Here is a 26,546-nt window from a genome sequence, read left to right on the forward strand (position 1 = left end):
TGCATAGGCTATTAATAGGCTACACATAGTCTAGCTTACATAGACTACAGTGCATATTGAGTCTGATGTTTTTTTTGTTTGTTTTTTTCCTAAGAAACGTCACAGACAGTATGGAAACTGATGGAAACCAGATAAACCAACTGGCAGGAAGGGACATGAGCTTAACGTTGAGCTCTGCCAAAATTGATCAGCAAGCTGCAGCCAGGGCCATGTTCATTTTTGAGAATTTTTGAGTTTATGCGACTCATTGTGTTCTCCTTAAACGGTTCCCCAAGGATTAGTGTGTGACTTTCTAAAACACAGGTTTCTTAAAAAAAATGAAAGCAATCTCAGTCAACAATCTTTCACAATGAAGAGTTTTATTCTTTTCATTTTAAGGAACAATTTATATTTGGGCAAAACCCAAACGTGCATGCCTACCATCGGATCTTCAGTAGAACCTATTCATTACACTTTTTTGAAAATAGATTTCACACCTGGAGCCATGCAAACATGAGATTACCTGTCCAAATGCCACACCAAGCTCTTTAGTAAATCAAAAGCAATTCAAAACATTCCCCAGCCCTGATATTGACTACCTTCATTAATCTGACTACCCCCCACACTGTTACAATACAGCCTCATCAATAATAGCTGCTTACAAACAGCCACTTCATGAAGGTTTTGAAATAAACTACGTGTGAAGTCCAGTGTATTGTCAGCTCTGTATAAAGGCCTCTCTAAAACTCTTTCAGTCCCTTTGAATTGGTGTCCCTTCGGACAACAGCTTGTCCTGCCACTTCTCTCTCTTGTTTGCAGTGTTATGCAGCATCAGTAGAGGTCACTGCAGGTAGCACTACGGCCAGCCAACACAGAGACCAGAGCTCCCAGCTCCCTCTCCAACTGAGCTTGGATCTCACAGTCCATAACACACACACACACACACACACACACACACACACACACACACGTCCCATCAGGTTAAACCTTCTGAGCCATAGCCCAACATGAATAAGATTAATAATAATGACAATAATTCATTAATAATACAAATATAGTTGCCCTGTCTTTAAAGAAACACATGTTCTTTCACACAGGGTTAAGAGGGCTAACAAATTGGAGCTGTTTTAGACCACCGCAAACCACAAACGGGGAACAGCCAGTGAGCCCACTGACTTGAGCAGTTCATAACGTCCAATACGGTTTCTGGGCAAAAGAGACGGGAAAGACTACAACAGAGGATGGGATGGATTATGAAAATGCTTTTGATCACATTTGAGGAAAGATGGTAAGGGAGAAGAGGTGTGGGAAGTAGGTGTGTGTCCTTTTGTGTGTGTGTCTGCATGTATGTGTGTGTGTGTGTGTGTGTGTGTGTATGTGTGTGTGTGTGTGTGTGTGTGTGTTTGCATGTCAGCATGTGCGTTTGTGCAGCGATGGCCCTCGGGGATTTCATGAGCAGCTCAGGGAGCGTGTGCTGGCGGTGGAGAAGCTTCCAGAATTCAGGTCTGGCCCTGGATATTCCGACGAAGCTCCTGTGCTTTGTCCCGTAACTCGGGACGACTGTCCATCTCCATGGTGGCCAGTGAGCGTTGCAGCTGGCCACGACTCTTCTCTGACATACACTCCCACTGACCACTCTCTGAAACACAAACAAACACTCAAACATATAGACGCTGGCTATAGACATCCACTGACAAGTCTATACATCATGGCCACACACATGTGCACACACACGTTTGATTTACCTGTGATCTTTTTAACAAGCAGTTCCACAACACTCAAGGCCTCAGACCTCACAGAGGAGTAACTCTTGTTTTCTGAGGAAACAGGAAAAGAGTTGAGCGACGTCAGAACATGGCAAATGCGAAACCTACAGGGTGAAGTCACAATGATTTGAGTATTTGTGGGTGTCATTCTTTCATACCGAGGGGATAGGAAAGTGCTGTTGATGTCTCAGACAAAATCTGAGACAGGACAGTGAAGTTTTGATGATCCTTCTCCAACAACAATAAACTGTAAAAAGACATAAAAAAAAAAACACGCATTACTTATATATTACTTATGAAGGTTAGTTACAGGAACTTTATGTCTAGACATGTCACCAATCACCAATCACGTTACATCACTCACTAAATACTTTACAACACAAAACTAAATATGTATCTGTCGGTCATCACCTCATAATAAATTATTTGTCAATGTTCGTTTGCCAACACAAGCATCATAAGCAGACACAGGCCGTCCAGCAACTTCTGAGATCAAAGTGTGTGTGTGTGTTTCTGATCAGAACAGAAAATTATCGGTAGAGATTATCTTTATGTGTGATGGCACCTGACTTAAAATCTAAAAAGATTTGAAAAACCTGTAATGTAAGAGACCACAACACTAATGAAACCCTTACTGTGAGCATGTGGACCACAGAACTGTGTAGCTGAATAAATGGTGTGTGTGTGTGTGTGTGTGTGTGCGCCATATCAGCACCTAAGGCTATTTAATGGCCAGAACATGGTATGCTATAGTAGACGGTATGGGAGATCAATATAGAACTATTACAAGCTTAGCAACAATGATATTTTAGAGTGTTTTTTTTTTTATTTGTTAACCAGAAATTCTAAAACTTTCGCGTGTGTGTGTGTGTGTGTGTGTGTGTGTGTGTGTGTGTGTGTGTGTGTGTGTGTGTGTGCGCATGTACCCTTTAAAGAAGGCCTTCATGGTCTGCAGGACTCCTAACTGCACCTTCCAGGTGCTGAGCTGCAGCCTCTCACACATCAGTGCACACACCTCCAGCTGGTACTGACCTAGAACACATAAGTACACCACATAACATGACACAGCCACAGACTCAAGTCTGTACATACAAGGCAACCTGTAGAGCCTTATGGGCTTTGAGTTGCAGTAGGAGTAGCAGTGTTTAGGCTTGGGAATTGGTTCCAGGTATCGGTTTGGAACCCGTTCCAAATGTTCCAATCCATCGGAATCGTACACATCCACGTTAATGATTCCACTAACGATTCCGATACAAAGCTTTGTTTTAGAGATGTTTACTTTTTCAGAAATTTTAAAGCATTTAACTTTGATATTGCACACTTGGTATTCATTCTCTAAAACCACTTTAAATTAGACATTCAAAGCCAACAACTCTCAAAGCCATCCTATAAGTATTCAGCAAATGGTACAGGAAGCGATATGGGAATCGATAAGGAATAGCATCGATAAGCAGACTCGACAATGGCATCGATATATTTCTTAACGATGCCCATCCCTAGCAGTGTCCATACCAGACACACTGCATGTCCCCTCTTACCCTGTGTCTGAGGGTTTCTCGGCCAGGCTTTGCCCAGGCTCTCGAACGCACAGAGCAGAGCCTCCATGCGCAGTTCTCGCTTCTTCTCATCATCATCGTCTTCATCATCGTCATTGTCGTCATCTTCAGCTCTCCTCCGAGATCCTGCACCCGCTGGTCGATACTAGTGAAATAACAAACATCTCAAACTAAACACCCACAATATTCACGCAAACCACTTCTGGATAGTAGTCATTCTTACAAGTCAAATATCTGTCTCATCTCAGATGTGTGTGAAAAAGATTGTTTTGTACCTTTTTGATGATGGGGAAGAGCAGCTGGCTCAGGTCAGTGAAACGGTCAGTCTGTGTTGCCTCCATGATTTCTCCAGCAGCGCGCAGAGCTGCCATCTTGTAGACCAGGCTCTCCTTACGACACTCACGCAGCACACACTCCACCACCTCAGTCACAGTCGGCTGGCCGGCCACAGGCTTCTGGAGCTCACCACTACACACACACACACACGCACACACGCACACACACACATTCATCAAACATTCATGGATAAAAATGCATAAATGTGACTTGTCTCTCTAGCTCTCCGTCTCTCTCTCGCTCTGTGTGTGTGTGTGTGTGTGTGTGTGATACTGACGGCATGTGTCTGGTGTCAGGCCAACGTCAGGAGTCCATTTCATGTCTGCAAGCAGCTTCTCTGTGTGTGATGACGACGCCATGTGTGCGCGCTCACCTGCACTTGGTCACTACTGAGGCGATGGCCTTCAGCAGCTCCTCTTTCCCAGCCCAGGTGCGTCCAGCCAGCCCTTGCATCAGAGCGCCCAGGACCATGCCCAGGTGGGGTGGGACCAACGAGCCCGTCTGCTGCTTGGCAACTGTTGCCATGGCAGCTGCCCCCTGAGCCTTCATCTTCCACGACTGCGACTGCAAGGCCTTTTGGGTGATGGCTATGAGCTCCGTCATGTACAGCCTGATGCCTCCAAAACTACCTGTCAGGTCATCATCCAGGGATAGAGATTAATGGCAATGTCTCATTCAACATGTAGTTAAAACAAAAAGTGACTAAATCATTCCTTTGACTGCAATGGGTCCATTTCTGTGGAGCGCAATGCAGCCCAAATCTGAGGAGCCCTGGGCTCTTTAGTACCTGGCACATGGTCCTGCCACACCTCCCCCCACAGGCTGGCGTGGGTGGTCTCCGTCTGCTCCGTCTCCTCAGCCACCTGGTGCATGCCCAGGAAGGCCAGGGGCAGAGCAAGTCCAGCGTGGCGCTTCAGCACGTCTGGACTGTAGTGGCTGATAGAGTGAACGGTCAGGCAGCACGATGACTTATACACAGCCTCTGAGAGAGAGACAGAGAGAGAGCGACTGTGTGTTATGATGAACCAAACGTTAAAGGTGAGAGAGACAGTGTTTGAAAAGAGTTGCGTGTGTGTGTGAGACATTTTGAAAAGGAATATACTGTATTTCATAGGCTGCATTAGTGGATAAGTGACTACCCCCTTGTTTAACGGTAGAGAATTATGGTTAATTTTCCTATAATACATCCATCATGACGGTCACAATTCATTTCAGCCTGATCTTTATATCCTGTAACTGCAGACAAGCAGGAAGCACTTCTTAAATAATATTAAGTAAAAGACAGCCGTATCCAGCCTACCTTCCTTCTCAAGGTACCAGGTGTTAAGCTTCTGCAGGAGTTTCTCTATGCTGCTGTCCTTTGCTGCCTGTCAGAGAGAATGTGACACAGACCCAATTACTACTGGATGCTGAGAATGTCTCTTCAATAGTATGCACACACACACACACACACACACACACACACACACACAGTGCTGTATGCACACTGCGTTCTTCCCTTTCACTCACCCTGACCAAGTGTCCGATTGCACAAGCAAAGGCCTTCTGTACCACACTACTCCGGTCATGAATCCCATTCAGCAGAGCAGCCATCAGCTTCCCTACACACACACACACACACACACACACACACACACACACACACACACACACAACACATGCCAACAGACATAAGGCAAAAATGCAAGTGCAATCATGATAGAGAGTGTGTGTGTGTGTGTGTGTGTGTGTGTGTGTGTGTGTGTGTGTGACCTTACCAGAGTAGGGGGAGAGGTCCTGAGGGCACTGGACAGTTAGAGACATGATAACACTGGCACAGCCTCCCTGTAATAGAAAGCCAACCAAAGGAAATATCAGTGACGGCTAAAGAGGTGGAGACCTGGGGCCAGGATTGTGCTGATGCAAAGTGTTGCTATGAATTCCATGTGTGTCACTGTACATGAAGCCCCTGGAGTGTGACCATGACCAGGAGCACTCACCTTAGTGCCCAGACCCACTCCACTCTTCAGCAGATCACACAGCTTAGGGACCAGCTCCCCAAGGACAGGCGCATCTAAATGTTGCAAGCACTTCAAACACACACACATGCATAGTTTACTTTGTAATCAACACCCAAACGTTTCAGCATGCTTTTCCAAATGAATGTAACATTATCCATTTCATTAGAAGTGGCACATTTAATACTTTATTATTACTTATATCATAAATAAAAATACCAGTGTCACTATCAGATGTCACCATAAAAGGTCATCATTATAGCAAATGGAAGACACTGTGACTATAGTGTGGCTGCAGCGTTACCATGTTGACGGTTTCCATCATGGGGGAAGATTTTGCTGCACTCAGTCTAGCAGCATCCATGGCACTCTACACAGAGAAAAGAAAGAGTGAGGGAGAGCTGGCTGGGGTGTGTGTGTGTGTGTGTGTGTGTGTGTGTGTGTTTACCTTTTCTTGCTTAGTGGCCCTGAGGCGGGCTGGGGTGTGTGTGTGTGTGTGCGTGTGGATGTGTGTGTGTGTGTGTGTGTGTGTGTCAGGGTATCTGCACATTTTCTAAGTCCAAATTTAAAGACTTTTAAGACCTTTTTAAGACATCTAAATGTAAAAATTAAGACTATACCACTGCAAAAAAGATACATACGACAACTTAAAACTGTTTTGTGCAATAGTTTTTTTTTTCTACTAATTTGAACACCCACCCCATTTTGGATGTCTACAGAAGTTACCAAATATATTTTGGCAAAAGACAATAATTGTGTGTGAATTACCTTCACAGCTATAAATGCCCAATTTTAGGGTCTGGGGTGCTTCTTTTGAAGCTGGCTGTACATATCTGGTTGTGCTACTGGTTGAGACTGACTGTTCTTCACCTGTATCTGTAGTAGCCTAGGCTACTTGCCAAACATGTGTACTGGACTGGATTCCCTTCAATATTTTTTTTCAAAGGTAGACTAAGCTATTTAAATATTTTAATAGGCCTACTTCATATAATGTACTATGTGCATCTATTGTCCCATATGCAGCACAGCAAATCAAAGTTGATCCACTACTTCAAATTTTGCACACCAGTTGTATTTAAACCAACCAAAGCTGGACTGAAACATTGTAAAACCATTGACTTGTTTCAAAACAAATGTATGGGAAAAGTGAAACCACCCCATTAATTAAGAGACAGGTCCTCCTCTCATGTTCCTGCTGTTTTCATCTCAAACACGCACGTATTTTGCGTTTTTTTTTTTTATGTAGCCAACATTTTATGTAGCCTAGTCGCCGACAAAAAAAGTGGTTATATTTCACAACTTTTGCGAAGTACTGGGAAAGGCTGGCAAGCAAGCTGCAGACGGATATTATAGGTAGGCTAGTATAGACAGATATTTACTTAGGCTAGGCAAGGAACACACGCGGGAGAGATGCAAACAGATCCACTTCACGAGTATTTCCTCCTGATTGCGAAAACGTTTTTTTTTCTTTTCGTGTCGGTCCGAGGTTCCTTCATACATTGCGCAGCAAACAGAAGCACCGGTCCGCGCACAATTTGACCAGCAGTCTTCGTGTCCATAGTTTGTGAAACTATGCTGCATCCGAGCAAATAAGATTCTAAGCCCAACGCAACTCAAAAAAAAAAAAAGAAGAAATGAGCGTCCGGCACGAGGCTGCGCCGGACAGTGCTTTTAAAATCCGTATGTCCGGCCTAAATCCGAACGTATAACCACACTATCGCTAACTCTCACGGCTACCTGCTTATCTCTCAGGCCTCGGCTACACCACGAAAACGTCAGGCAGATTTTTACATATTCTTACCGTTTTCACACCTTTAATGACACCCGTGAAAAACATCTTCACTCTGCAACCACTACTCTTCCAGTAGCCTTATAGTCACTTATACAGTTGCGTTTAAAAAATACACGAAACCGGCTGGAGACATTTCACTCGCTCTCTCGCACTCGCTGGCGGTCCCATACAAATTTAATACCTCCTTTTCGAAAATTCAAGACATTCCAGACAATTTAAGACTTTTTTAGGCCTTAAAAACCAAAAGTTGTATTTCAGACTTTTTAAGACTTTTTAAGGATCCGCGGGAACCCTGAGTGTGTGTGTGTGTCCCTTCTCTTGCTCGGTAGCCCTGAGGCTGGCTGGTGTGTGTGTGTGTGTGTGTGTCCCTTCTCTTGCTCGGTAGGCCTGAGGCTGGCTGGCTGGCTGGCGTGTGTGTGTGTGTGTACCTTCTCTTGCTCGGTGGCCCTGAGGCTGCCTGGTGTGTGTGTGTACCTTTTCTTGCTCGGTCGCCCTGAGGCTGCCTGGTGTGTGTGTGTGTGTGTGTGTGTGTGTGTGTGTGTGTGTGTGTGTGTGTGAGAGAGAGAGAGAGAGAGTACCTTCTCTTGCTCAGTGGCCCTGAGGCTGCCTGGTGTGGGTGTGGGTGGGTGTGTGAGAGAGAGTACCTTCTCTTGCTCAGTGGCCCTGAGGCTGCCTGGTGTGGGTGTGGGTGGGTGTGTGTGTGAGAGAGTGTACCTTCTCTTGCTCAGTGGCCCTGAGGCTGCCTGGTGTGTGTGTGTGTGTGTGTGTGTGTGTGTGTGTGTGTGTGTGTGTGTGTGTGTGTGTGTGTGTGTGTGTGTGTGTGAGAGAGAGAGAGTACCTTCTCTTGCTCAGTGGCCCTGAGGCTGCCTGGTGTGTGTGTGTGTGTGTGTGTATGTGTGTGTGTACCTTCTCTTGCTCAGTGGCCCTGAGGCTGAGGTAGTTGAGCACCTGCGGCTCCAGCACACTCAGAGCCTCCAGCAGAGCCGGGATCACACGAGCCGCATGTGGCTTCAGGCGGCTCCCCGCCGTCTTACTGACCTTCACCAGCGTCTGGATACTACACACACACACACACACACACACACACACACACACACACACACACACACACACACACCACACACACACAGCGTACAATTCATCACCTGCCACATTAACAGATTAATTGGCATTTTCAATTTGGTGTGTGTATGGAGTGCCCTCTCTTACCTGAGCGAGCGGACCTCGGTCACATTGCTAACGATGCCCTTCTCCAGCAGGGTGGGCAGCAACACCGCTACAGTTCTCTGAGCCACAGCTCCAGATGACTCACACACACGTATACACACCTGCAGGAGCACACACACGCACTGATGGAATGCTCAATTTACTGTGTGCCGAATATAAAGATAGACACAGAAATGTCACCCACCTTACTGAGGGTTTTTAAAGCTAAATCAGCAGCCTTCCGCACAGACTCCTGCATACAATAGTTCATTGTTATTACATGGACCATTAATCTACAGTGGCTAACAAAACAATCTGATAAACACGAGTCAGTGCGAGCTGAGGAAGACCTACTTTGATGTCATCCAGGACTCTGAACAGGGTCTCCCAAATCTCCGCCATGTACTCGATGAGGTCTTCTGCCTGCCGTCCACGGACCAAGTCATTCAGAGCGAGACAGCTGGGGGATGGGACACCAGAGGTCAGGGCAATTAGCAACACCCAGACACACAACAGCTACTGCATCAGGGCCACTGCCCACTGCTCATCTGTGTCCAGGTGCACATGTACCTGGACTCTCGCACTCTCCACAGGTTGCTGGTGAGGTTTGAGATGACATCCTGGAGAATCTCCTTCACATACTTATCCACCTGCGATACACAAGGGATCAGCCAATCACAAGACAGCCATCTCATTAAACCCAAGGGATCAGCCAATCACAAGACAGCCATCTCATTAAACCCAAGGGATCAGCCAATCACAAGACAGCCATCTCATTAAACCCAAGGGATCAGCCAATCACAAGACAGCCATCTCATTAAACCCAGTTCAGTGTTTGTTTTTGAGGGGAGGGTCAGAAGTGGAGAGAGCTGCGTACGGTGTTCTTGTCGGTGACGAGCGCGTCCCAGATGCTGGTCATGGCCTGGCGGATGCCCAGGTTGGGGTCAAACTGGTACCTGTAGAGGCGTGGCACCAGCTGGGGCAGGTAGGGGGCCAACTGCTCGCCTGCTTTGGCAGCGATGATGTTGAAGCCAAACGCTGCTCCCTGAAGGACACACACAGAACAGACAGACAGAGAGAGGGACAGTTAGCCATTTTGTATAAACTTAGAGGGGAAGATTATTTGTGACAGTCATGGAAAGTCATGATTAAGTCAGCCATTGGGCACTCCTGATGCCTTATGACAGAGGTGGGCAAACTATGGACCGCGGGCCAGATCCGATCATTTAATTAGGTCATCATAGGCTACTTGCAATTTTTTTCCTGCGATAGATGACGTTGTGGTTAGCTTTACTGCAAACTGCTTTTCACTCTTCTTAGAGAACGTTTACAATGTTGCATGTTGCATAAGGATGATACTTTTTGGGTCCTCACGCAGCAGATCTGACTTGAAAGTTATGCTACTCCATTTAATTGGGAACGCGTCTCGGCGTGCTCGAGACGGAAAGAGAGAGCGGCAGGTTCCAGCTGGCTTGTCATTGTTGATAGCACTAGCCATAGGCTATATTAGTGTTAATTTTGTCACCTATTTTTAATTTAGTCCTAGTCTTAGTCTTGTGACGAAATGTCCTTTTTAGTCTTTGTCATATTTAGTCATTCAAATATCATTTTTGTTAGTCAAGTTTTAGTCGACTAAAAGTCTCGTCATTTTAGTCTAGTTTTAGTCAAAAGAAAAGGTATCTTAGTCTTAGTCAGTTTTAGTCAACACATTTTAGTCTTTTTTTATAACAAATTATTTCTGAGTTGAGTCAAATAGTGTTTCACACATCTCAATTTTCCAACAATATTGTGTGTCCACAGGGCTACTCGTCTGTTATAATTACTCATTCTGATTTTTTGTCAGTCAGTATGTTTACATGCACAGGTAAGTCGAGCTACAGTTATAGCTCGGCTGGGATTTGACCATAGACAGTAAAAGATTTGACTGGACCACTGTCATATTCGTAGACCAGTGTTTCTCAAAGTGTGGTCCGGGAATCACTGGTGGTCCGCAAGCTATCCCAAGTGGTCCGCGAGCAGACGTGGTAAAATATAATATAGATGAGTTGTTTGCAATATTGAACCAACTTGTATGTAAAAACAGTTCTGCAACACTGTCTATGTAAGATATGCCAGTTTAAATCATACAGTATGAATCCACACAATAAGCAAAGTGCAAAGACAATAAGCAAGGTGGTTCAGTGAGTAGGCCTATAGTGTAGACTAATTATAGGCTACTGTTGAAGTAGGTATAATCTTTTTTTTTTTTAGCTAGGGTTAGTTAAGTGGTCCTGAAACTGAAAAAGTTTGAGAAACACTGTCGTAGACCAAAGTATTAATGTTTTACTCCGCCTCGCTAGATGGCGATATGCGCCCAAACACAACACATTCCCCAAACAGACTCTCCATCTTAGCCATAGCTAACTTGCTAGCGAACTTTCCATATTAGCTTACTTGCTAGCAAACTTTGCATCATCAGTCTAACTAGTTAAATAGTTGACATTACATGATGAACATTTTCGTATGGACATTCTGGGGGATATTAATTTGTATGAGAGAAGCTTCAACTTCTGGGTATGTAGCATTGTGGCATAAACCTTAGGTAGTTAGCTTGCCTCTGGCAGAAATCTCCAGTGTTATTATTCCATGTAGTTTCGTGTTGCAGCCACAGGGTTGCAGCAACAGCACGTAGACTAGCCTACAGGAAAGCTGTTGCGTATGAACTCATTCGGAATATTTTGAAAACGTAACAGCTAGATATTCTGTCTTCTTATTTTGTAGACGAAAATGAAGAGAGATTTTATCCTAGTTTTTATTTCATGCAAAACATTTTAGTCTCGTCTTTTTTCGTCAACAATAATGCATCTTAAAGGAGAATTCCGGTGTGATATTGACCTAAAGTGTATCGAAACATGATACCGAGTGTGAACGTATGTCTCATAGCCCATCTCGGCCTGTCCCCTGCACTCCAAAATCTGGCGCTAGTTAGCCGATGCTACCAACATCTTTTTCAATAGTGGTGCTTCGGCATCGGGCTAGCCATGCAAATAAATCACTGTTTTACACCCATTTACGAGGCTCAATGTATCTCCACACTTCATTGGTAGACTTCCGAGGGCCCTGACATTTAAAACGAGACATTGAGAACTTTGAAAAAGCACTGGTAGTTTACTTACAAGACGATTTATACAGACAGTATCTTCACGAAGTTTAGCGTTTGCAGCCATCTTGAATTTAGTCACGATAAGTCGAGCAACGAGTAAGAATGAACAGCTATGTTAAGGGATCAGATTCAAAAAATAATTCAGTGGAAATGCATGGATTCCAGTTGCTGCTACTGGAAGAAACTGGAATCCATGCATTTCCACTGAATTATTTTTGGAATCTGATCCCTTATCATACCTGTTCATTCTTACTCGTTGCTCGACTTATCGTGACTAAATTCAAGATGGCTGCAAACGTTAAACTTCGTGAAGATACTGTCTGTATAAATCGTCTTGTAAGTAAACTACCAGTGCTTTTTCAAAGTTCTCAATGTCTCGTTTTAAATGTCAGGGCCCTAGGAAGTCTACCAATGAAGTGTGGAGATACATTGAGCCTCGTAAATGGGTGTAAAACAGTGATTTATTTGCATTGCTAGCCCGATGCCGAAGCACCACTACTGAAAAAGTTGTTGGTAGCATCGGCTAACTAGCGCCAGATTTTGGAGTGCAGGGGACAAGTCGAGATGGGCTATGAGACATACGTTCACACTCGGTATGATGTTTCAATACACTTTAGGTCAATATCACACCGGAATTCTCCTTTAAGATAGTCTTAGTCAGTGTTTCAGGACATTACTGCCGTCTCGTCATCGTCTCGTCTTAGTCATAAAAAAAAAGGTTGTTGACGAACATATTTCCTCTTGTCTCGTCTGACGAAATTAACACTAGGCTATATTTGAACGGAGCTGGCAAAAGATCATTATGAGAACATGTAAGACACCAGTAGACACAATGCTCTTAAAGTGACAGTGCACCATTTATTGAATTAGCAGTATTTCTTAAGAAATTAATATTTTGAAACAAAATTACTTTGTCATTATTATCAATGAAATGGTATAACTTTTTTTTGTTTTGTTTTTTGTTTGGGGGGGGGGGGGGGGGGGGGGCGGCCCACCAATTTTCAAAATCCAAATGTGGCTCTCGAGCAAAAAAAGTTTACCCACGCCTGCTTTACGAGGACACCTCTAGAGAGCTAGTAGTCTAGCAGTCAGAGTGTACCTTTCTGGAGTTCCACATGGCGTGGTGATTGGCCAGGTTCATGAACTTGTAGACAAGGTCAGGCTGGTTCAGATCACTGGCCAGTGAGCACAGCTCCTTATAGGTGGTGAGGCCATGCCTGAGGACGCAGAAAAGCACCCAAAACATAAAACGCTCAAAGCGCTTTGATGAGGAACAAATAAATGAGGTCTTAGAAACAGATGCAAACATACACACACACACACAGACTCACACACACACACAGACTCGCACGCATGCATGCATGATCACGCACACACACAGACTCACCCATCTGGTGCCTTTCCCATAGACTCTCCCTGGAAGACCTCTGTGTCCTCAGAAACGGCATGCTTGGCTCTGTGGAGGTCCAATAGCATTACAATCAAGAACAGCAAATGTGCATTTCCATACACACACACACACACACACACACACACTGACAGACAGACGCATGCTGGAATCTCACCTCTTCCCGGTCATCAGCGTCTCCACCAGTGTGGACACCAGCTCCTGCTGATCCTGTTCTCCACCAAGTTCGTACACAAGCCCAAGGCCCTTAGAGGCCACATCCTGACTCAGCTCTGATACACACAAAAACACAGTCATCGTCACGGTCATTGTCGTCATCGTCACAGCTCGTGCATTCACAATATGGATAGCTACTTAGGAGGAAAGAAGAACGCCCCCTATTACCACCAATCCTGTGTTTCCGTCCTCTTGCGTGTATGTCTCACTTAATATGAATTTCTATACAAACCAAGACGGTGGATTCCTATAGAAACGCAAGCACCCACACCATTGGTGCATCTAAATTAGCTTGTACCAAAAATTACATTTTACCGTGACTCGAAGAGCTGTAAACAGTGTTGTAAGGCTGCGTGTACAAATCCGCTTGGAGCTCCAGTGGAATTTTGATTTGCGACGAGAATTCTCGGTCTAACCGTTCATGTGCTGTGTGAAAGGGTGAAAGTAGACGACCCACCAGGCCAGCACTAACCTCCGAGTGTGGTAAACAAAATCGGATATTTCAGGCAGTAAAAGCCCCGGTAAGAACCAAACCAGATTTTGTTCAAATCTACACACCTATGGCTACTGAAAAATGTAAGGTTCATTTATCAAATGTTATTTTGAAGTATTAAAAAAACATTGCTGTTTTAGAATTTTCGAACGAAATGGGTGATAATTGAAGGTGTTACGATATCTTGTGTAATAACCAATGTTTTTATAGTGTATAAACTTGCTCTTTCGCTTAATGTATTTGCTGAACAATGTTGGCAAACTCATTTGTGCACTTCATTTTTTTGTGTGGTAAATGTTTCTTGGCAGCGACACCTATCGGTTGGGAGTAGAGTGAAGTGAGCCAAATGTACTTAGGGAAAGTAGAGAAGGTTATGCTGACGTCAAGCATAATGAATCCTTTACTCACCATCGGGGTCTGACAGCACAGAGATGAAGGCAGTCTGGATGTCCTTCAAGTGAGACTGGCAGGGGACAAATACATGTGGTAACTGTTTACATTTTATTCCTGACACATGTGATATTCATGTATTCGTGTCCATACATCTGTATTTGTAAAGGTGTACCTTAATCTCCTTGTGTTGGCTGAGCCTCTTGACCAGCGACAGCAGCCAGATGCAGGCAGCCTGGCGCACATGTGGGTTGGCACTAATCACGGACTTGGAGAGGATTGAGGTCAGGACCCATGGGACCACATCATTACACTTCACATCTGTGAGTGCAGAGAGAGAGAGAGAAAGAAAGAGAGAGAGATAAAGAGAGAGAAGAATCAGAAAAAAAAGGGAAAAGAAAGGAAGAAGTAAGATAGAGGGATACATTAGAGACAGCATCAGAAAACATTGTTGGATTTGAATCTAGTAGAGCAGTCTTTCCCCACACACGTACAGTTGGGTGGCTGATACTCCTCCTCTGTGCAGGTCCAGGCGTCCCTGGCGGCCCCGGAGCTGGTTCCTATGGCAGCACTAGTGATGGCCTCTGCTACTGTAAACTGCAACTCAACCTGTTTTGCCTGGTGAAATTCAGATTTAAGGTCAAATCCAGCATATCCAGCAATGAGCCAGAAATTAACCACAAAAAAATAAACTTTTCTTGTTTTCCTATAAAGTAATACATTAAGTGATATTATAGAATGTTGCATGGATCTATATGTTCTACGTAAAATGTTAAGTTCATGGATCAACACCACAACCATTGACAGCATTAAGCTCCTCTACCTCCACTGAGTCCATGAGACCTTGCAGCAGCTTCTTTTGATGGGGGAAGTCTCCATCTCCCACCGGCAAATATCCCAGTGTCAGCACAGCACGCTCCTTCATCTAATAACGCACACCAGAATTATAGTCAACAGGTTAACATGATGCTCTGCAGCACAGCACGCTCATTCATCTAATAACGTACACCAAAATTACAGTTAACAGGTTAACATGATGCTCTGCAGCACAGCACGCTCCTTCATCTAATAACGCACACCAAAATTACAGTCAACAGGTTAACATGATGTTCTGCAGATATACAGTCCAGGTCCACCTCCATTTGTAAATGCTAGCATGTCCCAGTGTGGACTGGAGGGCTGAGGCGCTGTACCTTGGTGGTCTCCTTGCCAGAGGGCAGGCGCGCTAGCAGGTTCTCCACCAGGCTGAGTTTGGTGAAGCCCTCACCCTCGGCAGGGATCAGCAACAGCCCGTTACGGCCCACCTCCCCCAGGGCCGTCACCGCCGCCACCGCCAGCAAAGGAGAGCCGTTGTCCAGGAAGGAACCTACGACAACAACCAGCCGGCCTGTCAGCAGCATGCTCTTCACAAGCTCATGGCATTTCTCAGGAACAGACTACTGAAGACTCTAATTCACATTCCAATTGAGTCTATTTTAATTGAGTCAATTAAGAGTGCAAACAACATTTAGCATACCGATGGTCTTGGTGGCCCTGGCGATGAGCTCATCATCCTCGGCAGGTGTGGCATTCATGAACTGCTGCTGATTGGGTGAGTTGGCAGAGCGAGGGCTGCGCTTCCTGCTCATGTAGCGGCCCACCATAAAGCCAAGAGCTAAGATGGCCGCATGCTGGGCCTCTGGGCTCTACAGTGGCAGAGAAACCGTAGAAAAGGAACTTTACAGCTAAAATAAGCTAACTGCAAAGGTAATGACACATGGATCAACCTTTTGAGCAACGCTGCTGGGCAACCACATAACTGATTCCACGTGTTTTGATTGGATGACCATGACAATTGATAAGTAAAGTTTTCCAGAAAAATATTTGTTGCCTACTAGCAATGGGAATGTGGCTGAACAATAATATTGTGTTACAATGCCCATCAACAGTGCTCAAAATGTTGCCTTGTAGGTCATTAGCTTAACACTATACAAGCTTTGATTCAAAGCAAAGCGCAAAATCACAAACATTAAAGCAGGTTTATGAAGTACAACTATATCACTGCTCTCATTTTCTCATTATCTCTAATTTCATACTGAATACTGACGTGTGTATCCTTGGTAATCTTGACCAGGTTCTGGACAGCATTCTTGAGCTCGTTGCCTGACATTGTGGAGATGACCATGGCGTACAGCTGAGCAGCCAGCTCGCGCATGTCCTCCTTGCTGCTGTTCATCATACCCTGTAGCACAGCGGTGAGTTTAACAACAGATCTTAAGCACCGGAACCACCATTAGTGGCCTTAACCTCTAACGACAAGCAAGACTCAATAGGCTCTATGCACGACTCCATTTTGGATTCACTTGTACTGGGCTATCAACTTCCTGTTTATGTTAAAACATTGGCAAATATGGCTTTTTTATTGTCTTCAGGACCTCGTCTCATGGTAATGTAGACCAACTTTGTGAAAATGTTGTGTGCCACTCCCTCCAGCAAACAGGAAAAGGGTTCTTAACCTTAATCAAGCAAGTGATGTTACTGAACTGGTTAGATAACTTTAGGTATGTTGTTCAATAAGAAATAGCCTACTATATTAAAACTGACAGGCTAGTATTTTGTCATTTTCTGTCTGCCTACTGTGTACAGTGTAAACAGGAAGTTGATTGCCCAGTATGAAGGAAATCCAAAATGTCCTGCACAGAGTCCATACAGAGTTCCATTTAACAAAAGTCATATCAAAGTCTCATCTCAGTTGTGATTTTACACGATCACTGTAAAACACAACAGAGATTTCATAAGAGGTTTCAAATGCAAAGGCAGTAGTAATTTTTCATAATTACCCGGATCCAGTCGATTCGGTCAATAAATTTGGGGGCGAGTTTGTGAGGGCACACAGACACAACCTCCAGGAGACAGTACATCACAGGTATGCCTGCAAGGACCAGATGGGTTAAGTGGTGAGGGCACACGTCCTAATAGCACAATTACAGTTACATTACATTTATATACTTGAGTCAACACTGTAGAATCCAATCCAAAAACATATTTAGAAAGTGTCTGCATGTAGCTACTATAGTGTGCTTACTATAGTGTACTATAGTGTACTATAGTGTGCTTGCAGCCCACTAGCCCCCCTGCTGCCTCTCTCTCTCCACTGCGCTCACCTCCCACAGCCGTCAGCAGCTGCTGCAGCAGATCCATGTAGACTTGCACAGGGTTGGCCTCATCCCCTTTGGGAGATGTCTCGGCCGAGAGCAGGGACTGGACATAGCGGCCGATGGCAGGAGCGTCGTCCTGCATGTCCATCAGGTTCTGGGAGGTGGGTGTGACCCCAGCGCTGTGAGCCAAACACATCCGCAGATACATCATGATCTAAAGTGGGGAGAGAGCAGAGGTCAAAGGTTAATAATAAGATCATTAACTGACTGACTGTGAGCAAATTATTACAAAAGCGCTGATTGTTCACACATGACAGCTGCAGCACGTATGAAGAAAAGCTTTAAAAGCATTCTGGTTTTAGTATGGTGATAAATAGTAGCATAGTCATTACCTCTTCAAATGCAGAGGGGTTGAAGGGCAGGGCTGTAGTTCCCACAATGTATTTGTCGGGAGTTTTCATTCTCTGTGCAGCCTGACAGGCAGATAACCACATATAAGATGTCCACTCGTATAGTCTGAAACAGCTCTGTATTACCTGGGGATCATTCTCAGAGTGTGTGTGTGCGTGCGCCTCACCTTCTCCTGGATAAAACGGACCATCTCAGGGAAAGAGGGCACGGGAGGTCTGGCCCCCTCCTTCTCAGAGCGCTCAGAGGGGAGAGCACGCAGGACACGCTGCGCCTCACCATGCACCTCCTCACGACTGGACACACACAACACACACACACACACACACACACACACACAGCTTATGACCAAAGGAATATAACAGAGTTTATCACATAATTAAAGCCACTAAAATACCACTGCATCTGACAACATTTGCCACCTTTACAATAGTTTCTAGATGTGTAGGTGTGTGTGTAGGTGTGTGTGTAGGTGTAAGTGTAGGTGTGTGTGTACTTATACAGTGTGTACTATGCATACTCACGGGTCTCCTGCGGCCAGTAGCAGCAAGTATCTGGAGGGCACGTGGTCCGGGGCGAACACTGTGCTGGCAAACTTCATGGCGACCTGTCTGACCTGCACCTCCGGCTAGAGCACAGCAAGCAGAGGGCAGTTCTGTTAGCAGCCCTGACCACAGTCTGAGCTCTCCGGGGAGCCACAACCAGGGGCCTGTACTACGAAGTGGGGTTTCTGGCTTATCTGGGTAACTTCGAGAGTAACTTGATCACGTGTGGCGTAACTTCCCGATTAACCCGTACTACGAAAGGTGGATAGGTTTTAACCGAGGTATGCTGCCTTGGCAATTTACGCTGCATCTCAAACCTGCTCCGACCAGGTTATGTTCTTGATTAACCCGAGGTTTCCGTTAACCACACCCTTTATAAGTACCACCCCTCCACTAACAATTTCTCCCGAGACATGTCGGCGTACCTGGATGATCCATACGACATTGGAGCGCAAATCGTGAGGGACTCTCTTCGCAGGGCGAGAGGTTTTAGAGACCGCCAGAAAATATATATAGCCTACCCGGACGATATTCTCTATGAAGATATAGATTGTCAGCCGAGGGAGTTCGTTATCTTTGTCAGATGATCTAGGAAGACGTCTCATAGCAATGCCCGTACGTGGACATTCATGTATTCAATCGGTGATGCAAGAATACTGTATGTCCGAAAATAAATCGGACATAGGCCTACAGTATGCTGAACATCTGAGCAAGAATAGCCTAAAATAAATCGGACATAGCCTACAGTAGGCCTAATAAATAAAAATCACCATTTTAACAAACTTGTTGAATTGAATGTCATATTACTGTACCCTGCACATAAAGGCTACACATTTCCACAGGACCAGAATCCGACCGAATGCCTCCCTCAACCCCCTCCATAATCGGCCTTCCACTATTATTTGCGATGGCCAACTCCTCTGCTACTGTAAAACACTCTGGTGCCTTTCCTCCTACAGTAGTGTTCGAAGACACCTGTTTCTTGTTAGCTGTAAAACAGAGGCCAAGTGAAGGCTATAAGCTAGGCCTACATGTTTTCATAATTAAGAAATATTAATGCAAGCTATAACTATATAAACCTACTATTCTGAATAATGTTTTTGTGTTTCATTTTCACCTGCTGCCATGTGCGTTTGGCAATGGTGTTGCATCTGAAATGTTCACAGGATTAGGCATACACTAAATCAGTCAATGGGGGCTACTTAAACATTCAATTATCCTTATTACTGTAATCTATATGCCCACTTCTGAATTGGGTTGCATCTGTAGGCCTTTCTATGAACGCAAATTAGGCTATTTAATTATTTCAACTCATTTCAGACATTCCGCAAGCTACTAATCCTCCGTAACACATATTTGAAGAACATGTGGGAATAAAACTTTACTTTTAGGCATTTAGGCTACCCGATCTGTAATACGTTGCCAACAGCCTTGCTTTGCTCACTGCCGACATATTTGATTTTTGTCGTAGAGTGGGTTTTAATTCCTCATAACTTGTCATAATAATTGTGCATTCCTCATCCGTAAAATGAGGTGATCGCGTCATCATTGAAAGTGGTGACTTGCGCTGCAACCCGCCCCTTTTATGTGAACGCGCACAGGTTATCCCCGGCTCAACAAATCAACTTCATAATCAGCGTCGTAGTACCGATTAACACCACTTAAGATAACCAGGTTTTGTCAACCCTGGTTTAACAAAGTAACCCTGGGTTACAACTGGGTAGGTTAAGCTCCCTTCGTAGTACAGGCCCCAGAACCGCAGGCAGCAGGGCTCATGTTAACAACAGGAGCTGGAGTCAACAATAGGAAAGCACTGAACTGTTCTCACAAGATCACTGCACCTACAACAGGGAAGTGTAGTGCATGCTATTCCAAGAAATCATTTTTCAAAATGAGTGTCGCCGTGTGTTTCTCATCATGGTCATTCTCTGTGCTCCAGTATGTGGGTATACCTTGCATATGTAGGCAGCCACCAGAGCCTCCATCAGATTGAGCAGTGCTCCTTGAAGGTTGGCATAGGCTCCCACCATCATAGACAGCGCTTCCTGGATGGCAAGGCGCACATCGGCCTCTTCCTGTTTGGCACAACAAAAACAAACAAACAAACAAACAAACAAACAAACCCTGTTATGCCTCTCAGTGACTCGTACATCAGGACTGTGTGGGTCACATAATGAGGAATAACATACGAGTCAGCTGTCTAAACATCAGTCCGATTTAGTTCACAACTTGTGACAAATTGCTAAATATTGCTATGTATAACTGAACCAGAATGCTGCAATGGCAAAACATGTATGGAGGGTATTTCTGATGCATAATAACACAGATGATTTAAAGCAAGTGAGTCAGCAAGTTTGCCAGACAGGTGAACTACATACCTTACACATTGACTCAAAGAACTGCTGCACCAGAGCAATGTCTTTAGTGAAGAGCTGGGGCATTCGACTATATATATAAAAAATAATAATAAAAGAAACAAACATGGCAAATGAGTTAGTCTGTCGAATGTAAACAATATTGTCTGTCTCTGTTCTGAAGTAGAAAATTAAAAAAGGCATTGACAAAGTTTGACCACAGCAATATGGACAAGAAAACAGATACCTTGAGAGCTTCCCGACAGCTGAATATGCCACACACAATAACTTGGGATCCTGAGGGGAAAATGAAAACTGTCAGCAAACTAAAGTTAGCAACACACATACAAACACACACAGCTGGGTGGAGAGAAAAGAATCCCAATCTCACCTCCTTGTACTCATTAATGAGCTTAGTGAGGCCATTCAGCAGCATCAGACCGAGAGGCTTATTTGTATCAGGACATCTGAGAGAGAGAGAGAGAGAGAGAGAGAGAGAGAGAGAGAGAGAGAGAGAGAGAGAGAGAGAGAGAGAGAGAGAGAGAGAGAGAGAGAGAGAGAGAGAGAGAGAGACTTTTAAACCTTTATTTAATCACCAGTTAAAACAAGTTTCTCAGTAGTTAAGAGAGACTAAGAAAGAATGGCTACTAGTTTACACTGTTTCTCTGTACAAGAGATTCGGTGCTCCAGTGGGGGGCTGATGTGATATCACAGTGATGTGATATACGAGATCCCTTGCCTAACATACAATAAAACGTACATAGGAGAGACAGGCCGGCAATTCGGCACACGAAAAAAGGAACACCAGAAAGAATGTGAAAAGGAAACATCTGGAACGCTCACCTGTGCAACAAGAATGAAAGCAACACAGGAAAATCTGAAATCTGCCATTTCAGACCACTGTAAGAGGGAAAACCATCTAATGAACTGGGATGCAGCCAAGGTCATCAGAACGGAAAGCAACAAATTCCATCGATGGATCAAAGAGGCGGTTGAAATCAGGAAGCGGGCCCCAAAGACTGTAAACCGGGATGAAGGAGCCTATCAACTATCCCACACCTGGGACACATTCCTGCAGGGCCGCCCCCGCTGTATGAAAAACCACCAGACAGCAGAGGGCGCTCCACCCCCCTACTGGAGCACCCCAGGGGACACGGCCATCCCACCACATCAGGTGGGATGGAAAACTCCATATAACACAGCTCAGACGACGTCACACCAACATCACGTGACACCTCTGATAAAGGCTGCAGAGGCAAGGTAGCCGAAACTGGTCAGGTACACAAATTTACCTTATTGGCTTGTACAGAGAAACAGTGTAAAATAGTATAACAGTAGGCCTAATGAACCTCTTCATTCAAAGAATGGCTACTGTATGTATTCTGCTGAGACTGGCTATTCCATATTTTTGCACATCTTGTATCTTGATGAGCTCCAGAGAGAAATGCTACTTACACCATGCAGATGTGATGCACAAACTGCAGGGTGAGAGACAGCAGTTTATTATTAGTGTTTGCTCCAAACAGGCCATCATACACCACCTGCAAGACACAACAAAGGCTTTTAGTAAAGGCTATAGTTTTTAGTAAAGGCTTTACTGTGGCCCTGAACACGTATTCCAGTTTATGCAGATTATAACCACCACCAATGATTCAGTGAACTAAAGAGCGCCCTCTCTATGGTTGAAAAGTTCTAATTAGAGCCTGCAGCTGGTGATTACACTCTGCATTCTCCCAGCCCTTGATGAACGTCCCCATCAGGCAGTCTCTGTTTCTGAACAGTCCTCCATCTAAAAACAATTCTCCAACAAACTGCATAGTAAGGAACACGTTGAGCACTCTTTCCCAGTTTGGCAACGTTGGCAGTGAGTGCACGGACTGAGTGCACGGCACCAGCGTGAGGACTGCTGTCTGAAGGCCAGGGCAGACTGTGGGGCACCTCAGGCCTCCCTCACCTGTATGTTGGCAGGAAAGCTCTCGGCTGCCAGGCGTGAGCGCAGGAGATGGGGCAGAATCTTCAGCTTCACACGGGTGCTCACCGGCTCATGCTTCAACTCGCGCTTCATAGATGTTCCCTGGGGTTTTTACACACACACCTTCAATTTTGTACCACAATTTTGTACACAATTTTGTACACAACGCTTTACTAATGTTAAACTAAATGCAGCCTATTAGTGTCACCCTACCTTGGTCTTGAGTGGAATGTCTCCCAAGTACACTTTATACATCTTGTTGACGATGACAGGATTGTTCCAATCAATGATGCTGAAACAGATCACATCAGAATGCCTTATTGACTTGGCAACAACCTTCATCCTATTTCATCACGGTGTATAATGTATACAACAGCCTATATTACAATATCATAATGTTAACTGCAGCTCAATGTCTGTCTGTATCTTTGAATTTCCCATTAGGGATCAATAATGTATGTATGTGTGTGTGTGTGTGTGTCTATCTATCTATCTATCTATCTATCTATATCTTGTATCACAGACGGAAGTCAGTTACCTCTGCTTGCTCTTAAGCTCCAGGTCTGCTGCCGTGGCAACGCTGTGTCTAGTGTCACTGGAGGCGACGACCAGATGAATCACCGTCTCGACTTCACACACCTGTCCAGCTTCAATGAATTTCACAATTCCCAGCTTACACTGCCAATAAACACAGATTTGCCACAAACGTCAACATGGATTGTTGAAACTCAGTGTTACAAAGCTGGAAACAGTCCCCCGATCAGTGAAGACAGAGGTCACACACATACCTGTTCCAGCTGCTCAGGGCTCCACTGGGCCTCGCCAATCACCCGCTTCACAGCGTACACGCTCATGCCAGGGGGCGGCTGGGGCAGACCCTGCCCACCTGCTGCACCACCCGCAGTACCTGCACCACCCCCGCTCTGGGGGGAGGGAGGAGATGGACGGGACGGGGGCTCGTTTAACACAAACCTGCAGACAGGATCAGAATAAACCACATATCAACCTTCAGTACACAACAACACACACACATACACTACAATCTATACTGATGCAATTACCACCCTGAGGATGATGAATGGTAACCTGTGGCAGTGATCTGAAATACTATTCAGTGGTCTGTGACTAAGGAACACCAGACCGTGAACACAGTAAAAGACTGGCAATGGAGGAGGGAATGCCCAGAGCAGTAGTCGGTACATTTGATCTGCTAACACACCAACACCTTGATTTGAGGAGGATGCACAGTATAGTTTGGCATCTGCATTTCCACTTCCACAATTATTCAAAGCTGGTTGAAATGGAACTTAAATCCTGTCCACTCCCAGTGTCAGTACCGCCTTCAGCAGAACCCAGAGTGGACCACGAATTAGTCATCACAGACTGGTCCTCCAGTACTTCCTGTCTGCTACTTACCCATAGGGCATGAGGAGGACGTCCAGCATGAACTCCAGGAGCAGGTGGGCTTGTTTTGGCTTCTCTGACAGCAGGAAAGGCGAGGGCTTAGAGGGCTCTGATCGGTACTTCATGTAGAAGAGCGTAGGGATCAACAGGTGCATCAGGCTGCAGTGGGACCAACGACACCACACAAGACTACATTAGGAATGTCAACATATCACTGAATTACTCTGACTCTAAGCTAAATGTCAAGTCAAAAAAAGGTAGTTCCACCGCGCTTCTGAATTCACATCTGGTGCTTCATGGGAGAGGACCGATCATGTGGAGAGGGAGAAGGTTCATCAGAGCACATAGAGATGGCTCCAGAGTCCATGCCTCATGGACTCAGATGAAGACACAGAAATGTCAAAACATTAGTCTATTGCTGTGCACCATAATAAAATACAACTAAAAGCCATCTCTGTGTGCTCCGGTGAACCTTCTCCCTCACTAAACTAAATGTATTAGTTGGATATACACTGATCACTACACATCCACTATGTAATACATGCACAGAGCGACCACTTACACAGAATTAAGCTTAAGACGACATTGCTCAATAGTCATAAAGCAAAGGATTTCGTTAAGGTGTTGTGCCATCTCACGGTGCAAATGCATGTTTGTGAGCATGAGTGTGCCATGTGTGAAGCCCTGAAGCCCACCTGTCCTGCTGTGGCTGTGGCTTGCCCTCCATGGCTGTCAGCAGGGTGGGGGCCAGTTCACACTGCTTGCTAGTCTCCAGTCGTGGGTAGCCCATCTTGATGTAGATGATGGTGAAGTTGGTGACAAAAGAGGCTGCAGCAGGGTCCTGGTACTGCACTAGCAGGGTCTCTACTGGCAACTGGATCTTCGGCCGACTTTTGATACGTTTGTTCAGGTGGACTAACAGCTCCATCACCTGGTTAAAGACATTATGGAGATATATGGAGTAAACATGAAGGGTTTACTGAGAGACAAAGAATTGAAGCATTGACAGAATTGAAGATGATATTGTTTCATTGACTGAGATACAGTCAAATCTAACTCTGCCAATGTGTGATCTTGTTATCCATTCCATTAAATTGCTTTTGTATGCAGAGAGAGACAAATACAGAGAGAGAGAGAGAGATCAGACTAGTGATCAAGTCCAGTGCCACACCTTTTTCCTGACGCCCTCCTGGACGCTGGACAATTTGAGGAGCACAGGCGGCAAGAACTTTGATATGATGTCCTGCAGCTGATCATCTGTCTCAGCAAGGCCCAACCGCAGGAACACACGCTCCAGCTGGTCTGAACACACACACACACACACGTTCAAATTTTGACACATGTAATCAGAAGCAGAACCTTTGATAATGTATCCATCAGAGATGATTTGCTATATAAAGACAAAGACACCCAAAGACATTACATGACGTCATTGCATACTTCCATGCAACTCTTCATACCCATTTTTTCAAAATGTAAGTAACGTATGGGTAGCTGCTAACGTATAATCTGCGTCAAAAATACATGCGGGCATATACTGTCAAGTTATCTGGGGTAACTAGCCAAACGTTAGCAGTTGGAGCTCCATGCCAAGCATACCATTAACAAAAGGCAACACACCCATTTACACTGACGTGGTTTTTCATTCAAGTCAATAATATGCTTCAAATAAATATTATACGTCCTACTATGTTTACAGTCCGACAGGAAGATAATGTAACCCAATGTCATGACGTTCAATTAGCTGATTAGCTACAAGAATGTCGTTACATAGAAGTTTATAGGTTAGTTAGCTAACAGGCTAGGAAGCTACTAAATTATGATACTAAATGTTTGCTTGCATTTGTGTGTCAAAAACTATTATTATTTTCAACTATGAAATATGACAATCACTAATAGAGTGTGTATACCCCTGATCTGTTTTATTCCTGAAAATACAAAAGGAAAAGCAAATCTATTCCTCATAAGAGTATCATATCGTTACTTTCAATTCGCACCATGACTGGGCACTGGGCCTTTCAGCAGGACTCTGCGCTAGCAACATAATCAAAAAAGCAGGTAACGTAAAGAATAGAGCTGTTGATACAGTTGGTTTAATGCACCAAATATAGCGTAATCTATATATTCCATCAGTGGAACTTCAATGAATGAACAGTACACATAATCATTACGAACAAGGCTGTTTCAAACTTACTGAGTTCGTCTTGTGCTGCCATGTTCGCTAAGAACTCAGGGACTATTCGTACTGTGCCACTCCTTTCATTCTCCAACCTTTCGGGGAGCTAGGGTAAGTTAGCCGGCTAGCGCTTTGCTAACAATCAGCTTCTTCGAGTAACGACAGTTTCGACTAACGTTAGTGACAAATGTGTGCCTAGTGACCCCCAACGGCCTGGGGCCGTATAGATAATAACCGGTAGCCTACATCAGGGGTTCTCAAATATTTGT

The 26,546-nt window shown here is 44.8% G+C and overlaps 1 protein-coding gene across 1 annotated transcript; it reads right to left on the reverse strand.

The window, feature by feature from the left end:
• Positions 1-342: 342 nt before the first annotated feature.
• On the reverse strand, positions 343-26,441 carry ecpas (Ecm29 proteasome adaptor and scaffold). Its single transcript, XM_042095559.1, has 47 exons — positions 26,296-26,441; positions 25,273-25,403; positions 24,797-25,032; positions 24,114-24,260; positions 23,486-23,669; positions 23,236-23,375; positions 22,911-22,989; positions 22,680-22,799; positions 22,181-22,266; positions 21,117-21,192; positions 20,973-21,022; positions 20,750-20,816; positions 20,324-20,446; positions 18,351-18,454; positions 17,996-18,122; positions 17,811-17,891; positions 17,425-17,632; positions 17,101-17,192; positions 16,368-16,502; positions 15,798-15,966; positions 15,475-15,647; positions 15,105-15,206; positions 14,776-14,899; positions 14,457-14,602; positions 14,300-14,354; positions 13,340-13,454; positions 13,162-13,230; positions 12,874-12,991; positions 9,510-9,677; positions 9,203-9,282; positions 8,987-9,092; positions 8,838-8,885; positions 8,636-8,754; positions 8,333-8,483; positions 5,939-6,004; positions 5,617-5,706; positions 5,395-5,461; positions 5,147-5,238; positions 4,938-5,004; positions 4,425-4,619; positions 4,011-4,266; positions 3,577-3,769; positions 3,284-3,446; positions 2,672-2,777; positions 1,904-1,992; positions 1,725-1,796; positions 343-1,618 (listed from the first exon to the last, which is right to left on the reverse strand). Exons 1-47 carry the CDS (start codon positions 26,315-26,317, stop codon positions 1,479-1,481), a joined length of 5,547 nt encoding a protein of 1,848 aa, XP_041951493.1. The 5' UTR covers positions 26,318-26,441; the 3' UTR covers positions 343-1,478.
• Positions 26,442-26,546: the final 105 nt, after the last annotated feature.

The sequence above is a fragment of the Alosa sapidissima genome, chromosome 1 (assembly GCF_018492685.1).
Source record: "Alosa sapidissima isolate fAloSap1 chromosome 1, fAloSap1.pri, whole genome shotgun sequence".
NCBI lineage: Eukaryota > Metazoa > Chordata > Actinopteri > Clupeiformes > Clupeidae > Alosa > Alosa sapidissima.